Consider the following 8918-nt stretch of genomic DNA (forward strand, 5'->3'; position numbering starts at 1 on the left):
CAGTGCATAAACAAAAACACAAACAGTAGTAGATAGTGTACTAATTTTTATTTCAAATTTAAAAATTCAAAATTTAGTACTTTAGAGATTTGTAAAAAAAAAAAAACCTTTTGAGCATATAAAACAATTAAGTGAGGACAAATTTTGGTTTTTAATTTTGGGAATCAAAATTATAGTATCTGTAATTTAAAGTAAGCGCGTGAGAGATGAGCGCGTGGGAGAGTTTGAAATACTTTATGAAGGAAGCGAAATATTTTCGACAATGGTAGTATGAGTATTAAAAGTTCGACAGTGCAGCGTTTCATAGATAACCCAGCAAAGGATCTTGTCCGGCTGTCAGAATCAAACTCACCCCTAAAACGCCGTCGTTTCAGCCATATTTTCCTTTGAGGCTTCCTTCCTTCCTTCTTATTCACATCCACTTCTTTAGCCCTGAGGAGCAAGAAGAACTCAGCTAATCAAAGTAATAAGCTTTAGCCCTCACTTAGTGAAAGAGAGAGAAAGCACTTTTCTTTTGTAGTCTACAAAGTGTGCTTATTCTAGATATGTATTCCTGTTTTATTTGATATCATTTTTTTTTCATGGGTTTGTTTCTGAATGTTTTCAATATCGAAAGGCCCTTTTCTTTAAGCGTTTAGTGTGCTAGTGTATTGATTTTCTTGGTTTTTGAAGTTAGGGTTGGGATCTTCTTGTCTTATTTTGATCTGTCTTTAAAAATGTGTAATTTTCTGTATAAAGTTGTAGTCTTTAGATCTGTTTCATTTGTTAATTAATTGCTTTGAAAGTGGGAAAATCACTGCTTTATTATTTGAAATTTTCTTTGTGAAATTGTAGTGCTTGTGGCATATTCGTCTATGATTATATCACAGATTTTTAAGAAATTGTTTTAAATTTTTATTTATTAATGTAGAATTATTATAATTATTATCATTTTTCTATTTGAGAAAAAGTACAATTTTTTTTTTTGCCTTGAGAAAGATGGTTACAATTAGTACTGACATATTTTTTTAGTTTGATATGTATTAGTTACTGCTTGGTGAAATATGATTGATTTTGACATCAACTGAACTCGCTATCTGTCAAAACGTTCGATAAGTTTGTAAGCTGGCATAGTTTAAAATTGTTATTCCACTCTTTGGCAGGTAGGAATGCTTTAAAAGTGGTGTTTAACTAGTATGAGAACTTCAGGATTTTCTAACAGAATATCACAGGAATGGGAAAATTAGTATTTATTTCTGCAGTATTGAAACTCACGAGCTTGTGTACCAGCAGGCTGACAATTCTATGCCATGTTATATGAAAATTGATTTATGCACTCACAATATAATAAAAGAGCTGGTTTTAGAATTTTAGTTTTTGACAAATTTTGCTTGATCTGTATTTTCAAAGGAAACGAAGCTTGTTATTCATTCCTTATTGTTGTTGTTGTTGTCATTATCAGTTGGTTTACTGTGATGTTATATTGGACTTGAAATTCTGCTGGATGCTAAGACAACATGCTATTTCATGCAGTATTGGCTCGCTTAGTGGATTTATCTGCCATTGATGAGTTGGGTGGATGCTATATGAATATTGAGTAACAATTTTCTGAACATGGATAAAGTTACTTCTGACTGTCCATACCCGGGATGCTTCTTTTGTGTCATGAAGGAAGGGAATCCAAGCAAACGTAGAGCAAGCATTCTGAAATTTTTTAGGGATCTCCCTGCGCAGGATGATGATGGTCAGGTTCTTCCTATCAGTGGCCTTTGGAACACTGCCATGGCACATCCAAATGATCCTGAGTTCATTGAGTTGGGGATATTTGAATGCATGGCTGCACTAATATGGAAAGGTCTAAAGAATCGTCGCTGGCTTTCGCATGACCAGAATATATACATTCCTTACTATGCAGCACATATCATTGGATCCTATACCATGAATATGGAAGAATTTGCTGAAAATGCTGTGCACGCAGGGGTTATTCCTCCCTTGGTTGAGCTTCTGAGGGGAAGGTTAACTTGGGTTGAGCAGAGAGTAGCTGTTCGAGCTTTAGGACACTTGGCAACTTATGGCAGCACTTTTTCTGCTGTAGCTAGTCATGGTGAAATTCTTGAACTTTCTATTCAACTAGCAACGAGTTCACTGGAAATAGTATACTCACATTTCTACCAATATGTTGATAGAAGGTTAAGCTATCATTGTGATTTGCTCACACGTGGCATGGGCGGGGTTGAAATGGAATCCAGGAAGGCAGAGGAGTGGGCAAGCCAGTTGCAGTGCTGGTCTTTGCAGCTTATCAATTGTTTTGCTTTTAAACCGGAGTTTCTTCCTACCATTTGCAAGCCTGAATTTCTGATAAAGCTACCTGGCATGTGGGGTGGACTTGTTAATGAGAATTCACCAGCTGGTATAGGTCTACTAAGAACAATTTGTCATCATAAGCTGGGGAGAGGACCTGTTGCTAGCTGTCCGGGTATGATTGAAGCATTATGTAACATTGCTCGGTCGTCGGATGATTGGCAATACATGGCTATTGATTGTCTTCTTTGGTTGCTTCAAGATCCAAATACATGTCATAAGGTGAGTGTCATATGCTAAATGAGCTGTTTACATCATCTCTTAGCTATAGCCCTTCTTCATTTCATTAATTTATTTTATATTGTTTTTGGTATTAGTAGTACGTTAAAATATATTTTTTAAGTACTGTAGAAGATTGCTTTCATGTTATTCACAATGAGTCTGACTCACATTATTCGTGTCTACTTTTGATGTTGAAAGACAACATTTTTGTTTGTTCTGTTCCTGAAACAACAGGGAAGGAACAAAGTCGTAGTAAATCAATTTTTTTACCAAACCTAAAAAATATTGTTAGTGCCAGAGTAAAGGGTGTGAGGCAAATAATTTAACTTGTGTGCCTCACTGAACATGGCATGAGCAATGCTGTCTTTAAGCTTTCTTATTTTGTTGAAACAGGTGACAGGCCTAACCCCTCTCCCTTTTTATTTTATTTTCTCCAATTCAGAGGCATATGATTTTTTTTGTCTATAACATTATTAAGATATGTTCTTTTAAATAATTCGATTATGCTTTAGTTTCTCCCATGTGTTTGAAGAGGAGCGGAAGGAATGTTTGGAATTGCTTTGTTTTATTCAGAAATCCATCTATCGTGTGACATAATGTAGTATATTAACCTTCTTATAATGTTTTGAAATGGGAAGGCTCTATTCTCGTTGCAGGAAAAACATGTCAATAAAGGATTGTCAATGTCAATGTTGGAAATGTGAGCACCATCTTATTTAGGTTAAAGTTTAGCAAATATTTGGTACACGGCATACTGTGCCAAACTACTTGTAATATGCCCTCACTGACTTTTCACATCATTAACTTAGCTAACAACAGATCTGATTGCTCGATCTTTTTCCTTACAAAATCTGTATTACCATCCTGATGCTAGTACAACTATTATATAGGTGATTGATAAGGCAGTACCTGCACTTGTAGACCTTGCTGAAATCACAACACTGGGTGATCACAAGAAGCTTGGGGACTCCATTGTTAATGTTCTTCAGGAATGTATTCAGTCACCAGGGACAGGACGCAACTCGCTTTGCAGTCGCACTAAAGAAATTATTGAAGAACTATTAAGTTCCAGACAGAGATTGAAGTGGGAAAAGACTATGCCCAAAGAGGATCTCCATATTAAACAAGCGGCTGCACTAGTGGTGAAGCTTGAAGGAAATTCAATGTTCTCCTCGGGAAACATAGCTGGAGCTGCATCGAAGTATTCAGAAGCACTGTCATTGTGTCCAGTGAGATCCAAAAAGGAGAGAGTTGTTCTTTACAGTAACCGTGCTCAGTGTTATCTACTGCTACAACAACCCGTTGCTGCCATAAGTGATGCTACCCGTGCACTTTGTCTTCACAACCCACTTAACCGTCATGCCAAAAGCCTTTGGAGAAGAGCTCAGGCTTATGACATGCTTGGTTTAGCAAAAGAGAGCTTGTTAGATGCCATTCTGTTTATAAATGAGTGTTCTCAATCAAATGATCCTGATCTGTCATTGAGGCAAAATAAGGTTCCTGACTATGCTGAACGATTAGTCAAGAAGCAAATGCGTGCTGCTTGGTTGTTTAGAGAGGCAGCCATCAAACATGGTGGTGTTCACTGTGAGGGTGATGCCGGTGAGATTTATGGCCAAGAAACTGATGATTCTGAATGGGAGACAGCCAGTGAAAGTGATATAGGCAATGATGGAAGGGATGAAATGGGTGATGACGACGACGACGATGATAGTGAATGGAAGAATGAGGGCGAGAGGAAAGAAAAATATGACAAACCATCTGTGAAAGGTACCGTCTAATAATTCAGCTCATTTCATTTCAATATCTGAGGAGACAACTGAAAATATTCTTTAGTAAAAGGATAATCTAATTGGGTACTGTAGTCATCTTATTCTCATTAACCATATTTTGGCTGATCAAAATCCATTTGCATGATAACATTGACTACAGCCATGTTAATAATGTCATCTAATATATTAGTATTTGGCTCCTTTTTACATCAAACTAAGCTGATGTTTGGTTGGCTTGAATGGAAAAGTATAAATATGGGCTGAATCCTTTTCGTGCTTTCGTCAATGCTTTTCTTGTTTGGTGAATATATTGTTTGGTGGATGCTTGTTTTTTTGTTTTACTTATTATATAATACATAATATCAAAGAACCATTTGAAGATTCATATTCTGGCATTTAAATTGTGCTTGCAGTGCACGGATTCTTACAATTATCTACTTAGTCTGTTACACATGGTTATATGACATTGCCAGTGATTGAATTCTTGGACCATGTAGTGCTAATCCCCCCTCCAAAACACAACATTTTTGACACTAGTGATCTTATTGAAAGAAAGTAGACATTTAACCTTTTTTTATCGTGTTTAGTTGAATTGTCTTAGATGTCTAAAGATTGTTATAATACTTTATTTGTACAGACCTAAAGCATGGATACAATGTGCAGCTCGTTGAAGATGAACAGTAGAACTCGGAGCTTGTATTGAAGATGCTGGCAACAACAGAAAGGGAAAGATGAACGAGGAAAGGGAAAGATGAACGAGGAAAGGGAAAGATGAACGAGGAAAGCGTTCATCAACAAGTACCCTCTCTGAGGTTCAATGGTCAAATATCCTGTCATATATTGAAGAAAATGAAAGATGTTTCATTGCTGTGTTAAATGCAAACTTAATATTATTGTGAATTACTTTTGAAACATTGTTCCCATTTTTTCTTCATGTTAAAAAAAGTCCAAGTGTAGAAAAAAGGAAAAAAAATTTGAAATTTTTGAGTGTAGGAAGCAATTTGTCAGTTTTTGAGTGAGTTGAGAGGCTTGATGTGTATATGGAGAACGTCTAGAGAATTATTTGAATTAAAACTATAATTTTGTCAATAGTTGAGTGAGAAATTATGGGTTTCTTTTCGTCTGCCGCAATTTATGCAAACTAAATGTTCGGCTATGAATTGTTCTGGGGTAGGTTGCCGAATTAAATAAAAAGAATAAATAGAAAAAGATGGAATACATCTTACTTGTTTACTTGCCATGTTTTCTCTTCTTTGGACTCAACCATATTTAAATATGGTTATGTTGTGTTGCTACACTAATATTATTATACTAATACTCAGTAGTTCGTAATTTTTTATTTTTGCACAGATAGTCTAATATATATATATATATATATATTTATAGGCATTTAAGCAGGGGATTAGTCAAGTGGGAGCGGCTTAATTCTAAATTTATATTCAAATATTTTTATTATTTTATCTTGGCTCCACTCACCACTTCGTTTTATATCTACATTTGGCTCTTTTAAGTGACTACATACATACAGACATACATACTAGTATTACATACATAGTCCATTCTTGAATTGTCGCTCTCTTTCTAGTTTTCCACGTAGACTACTTGGTGTCGGTGGTCAACTTATGAATTACCCAATTTTAACCCTTTTTTTTTTTAAGAATCCTCTACCTTGTTTAAGATGATGATGTGCTTATGATATACACTAGTTGCGTTCGTATTTGATATTTCCTACGACACGACACGTGTTAGAAGTGGAGTCTGATACTACTAGACCACATTGTTTATTTATTCCATAACATCAATGATGAGTGGACCTCGTAGTTTCCTACCACTATCTTTGTTTTATCATTATTTTTATTTAAAAAAAACGCCACTATCTTTGTTTTACACCTATTTTTGGCCTTTTTTTTTAACACTCGTCTTTGTTTCTTTTACTAAGAAATAACAATAACTCCTGACAATAATAATAAAAACAACAATAACTAAAGTAAAGAGTCTTTGCTTATTTATTTAAATTTTGTTGCAATTTATTTATTTAAATTTGCAACTCGCTTCTCTTTTCATTTTTATATATAATGCATGTAATAGAATATAGTCTAGTGTGTCCAATTCCATAGGTTTTCATTCGTTTCCACTGAAACCACCGACAGCAACAGCGATAAATACACCAAAAAAAAAAAACTTTGCAAATTAAGTGTACTAAGATTAAAGAAACAAATAATCAATATTCTATTGAATGTATGACAAATAATATTTACTAACCCAAAAGCACTATCACAAATGAAAATGCATTAATTTATTCTTTACACTAAAAAAAAAAAAAAAAGAAGAGAGGAATTAAAGTTGAGTGTCGGCAGTCACCAGCATATATTTATCATACAAAACAACCTATGAAATATTCGAAATTCTCCTTTTGCACTGCTAATCATGAATTTATTTAAATTTAATTAGGGAAAAAATAATGACAACCTAATTAAGCTCATTTGAACTGGACGTGGTTCGCAAGCGCCGCCAAAGCTACGTCGACGGCGTCCTCGAACCCGACCCCGGTGGCGTTCGGGTGAGTATACGTCAGCCTTGGGATCAACGCTGTAACTTTTTCTCTCATCTGCTCCACTCTCTCGTCAGGAATCTTGGCGAGTTCTTCCTCGATTCTCCGGCTGGCCTCGCTCTTCTCGTCGAAGAAGACCGAGTACTCGCTGATATCCTCCGGCAAAAACCACCGGTACTGGCTATATGCCGTGTGCTGGGAGAAGAACACGGGAATACAACCGGCAAGGACTGAGTCAAACGTTGACCGCCGCGTGAAAGAGTCACCGGGTGCCTGGAGGCAGAAAACGGACCGGCTCATGACGCCAATCACGTGGCTCGGTTCGTGGCACTTGGATCCGCACTTCAAGAGCTCGCACCGGGTTGACAAGGAGCACTGGGTGATCAACTCGTCTCTTATGGCCGCCTTCTCCAGGCCCTTCCTGGGCCCACCGATAAACGAGAACAGGTGGGGGCGCTTCGAATTCCTGACCTTTACCTGCCACGTACGCACCTCTTGCCACGTCGACGGATGGAAGTAGGAAGGGTAAGGAATGCCGTGCTGGTTGGACCCTTGCCAGGGCTGCCTCTCCACAGTTAGCACCGACATGTTTTTAACGGCGGGGAGGTTGAGGAGACAGTTGGCACCGAAGTCGACGCCCTGTCCAGTTCTCATGAAATCCCATGCGGTGCGGCCAAGGACAAGGAAGTGGTCCTTGCCCTGGTTCCGTTTCCACCATGGCTGCTGTTGAACAAAGTCAACCAACCGGACGGACAGCGCGTCCCGCTCCGTCAGATTGGCTTCGCGGAATTTGCTAGACGCGTCGAGTCCGCCGTAGAAAGGGATGTAGAAGAGTGTCGCCCGCTCTGGGTCCCACGTGCGGCACGCGTGATTCTCCACGCGCGCGTGGAAGATCATCTCGGTGATGAACTGGTGAGTGGCATACCAGCTGGGCCTAGTCAAGGACGGCGCCGTAGACGAACCCAGGGGTGAGATGGGTTGGCCCAGACCGCGATTCGCGACGTGGGGGCACATGTCGGTGTAGACATTGAGTTTTCGGCAGCGTTGGAGTAGGGCGATGTTGAATTCGGGGGGCAAATCGTATACGTAGACGGAGAGAGTGCCGTTTTGACAAGTAGGAACCCATGGTAGCTCAGCTGGTTGTGAGATTTTGCTGTCGTTTTTGGTGAGTGGGAAACGAAAGGAGAGGAGGAGAAACCATGCCGATAGGAAGAGGAGGATCAAAGCAATGTATTTGAGGCGGGGATTTGTTTTGAGAGTACCAGTAAGGAAAGTTACCGATAACGATTGATCTTTGCTAATCTTGCTGTCATCGTAGTAGTGCTTCTTCTTCTCCGCCGTCCATGAAGCTACAGGGCTTTGCTTTCTGAAAAACATCCAAACGATGAGTCGTATAACGTGTAGGGTGAGCAATAAAAACGAGAAGAAGAAAAAGAAAGGTGGTCTTTAATGGCGGTAGTGATGGACAGGGGTGCGCACTTTTGTGATATTGAAGAAGATATTAAAGCAGTCATCAGTTTTTGGTGAGAAATTCAGGACAATTTAATAAAATAAATAAAACCCCAATTTATGTAGTGACGAACTCGTACGTAGATGACAAGTGTTTAGTAGTCTTGACTCCACCAATATTTTACAAACAATTAGACAAACGCATTTACCACTTTGTCCTTTTACAATGCGTACAATAATATGTATGGTACACTTATATTATAGCATAATGCATAAAAATGTATTTTTTATTTCTGTAATTCTTAAAAATTATAACTCATTTTTTTTATGAGTCTTTATATTATAATTATAGTGTCCAAATCAAATTTTAAAGAGTTAATTGCACAAGTCTCTAAGTTTAATTAAAAATTAATATTTTGTTGATAATGGAATTAATTAATGAAAAAAACGATAAATTGCTATAACGTCTAGAACTATGATGTTAATATATGGTCTTCGTGTAGGTTTTTGTTTAAAATTGTGAAGAACGCCACCGAATTAAGGAGTAAAATGTTATTAGAAGCCCGTAAAAACTTAATATTTAG

General features: G+C 37.7%; 2 protein-coding genes across 6 annotated transcripts; one reads left to right on the plus strand and one right to left on the minus strand.

Moving 5' to 3' along the window:
• The first annotated feature begins 276 nt into the window (after nt 1–276).
• LOC133804964 (uncharacterized) lies at nt 277–5423 on the plus strand. 5 transcript variants are annotated; one of them, XM_062243073.1, is made up of 5 exons: nt 277–463; nt 1513–2562; nt 3453–4332; nt 4972–5054; nt 5095–5423. In XM_062243073.1, the coding sequence occupies exons 2-4, from the start codon at nt 1594–1596 to the stop codon at nt 5016–5018; spliced, it is 1896 nt and encodes a 631-aa protein (XP_062099057.1). In that variant the 5' UTR covers nt 277–463; nt 1513–1593; the 3' UTR covers nt 5019–5054; nt 5095–5423. The 5 variants fall into 5 exon arrangements, with proteins under 5 accessions (XP_062099057.1, XP_062099073.1, XP_062099067.1 ...); XM_062243089.1 differs by having other exon boundaries at nt 4998–5054; XM_062243083.1 differs by having other exon boundaries at nt 4998–5423.
• A 1116-nt stretch (nt 5424–6539) lies between these two features.
• LOC133804996 (probable xyloglucan galactosyltransferase GT17) lies at nt 6540–8609 on the minus strand. The gene has a single exon (XM_062243099.1). The coding sequence runs from the start codon at nt 8260–8262 to the stop codon at nt 6814–6816; it is 1449 nt and encodes a 482-aa protein (XP_062099083.1). The 5' UTR covers nt 8263–8609; the 3' UTR covers nt 6540–6813.
• Between the last annotated feature and the right edge of the window lie 309 nt (nt 8610–8918).

The sequence above is a fragment of the Humulus lupulus genome, chromosome 1 (assembly GCF_963169125.1).
Source record: "Humulus lupulus chromosome 1, drHumLupu1.1, whole genome shotgun sequence".
In the NCBI taxonomy this organism is placed as follows: Eukaryota; Viridiplantae; Streptophyta; class Magnoliopsida; order Rosales; family Cannabaceae; genus Humulus; species Humulus lupulus.

Excerpts from the sequence above, each read along its gene's own strand:
- LOC133804964 (XM_062243073.1), top strand. The coding sequence starts at position 1,594 with ATGGATAAAGTTACTTCTGACTGTCCATACCCGGGATGCTTCTTTTGT. Across the intron at positions 2,563-3,452 it reads ATCCAAATACATGTCATAAG|GTGATTGATAAGGCAGTACC; the intron begins GTGAGTGTCATA and ends ACTATTATATAG. Across the intron at positions 4,333-4,971 it reads TGACAAACCATCTGTGAAAG|ACCTAAAGCATGGATACAAT; the intron begins GTACCGTCTAAT and ends TTATTTGTACAG.
- LOC133804996 (XM_062243099.1), bottom strand. The coding sequence starts at position 8,262 with ATGTTTTTCAGAAAGCAAAGCCCTGTAGCTTCATGGACGGCGGAGAAG.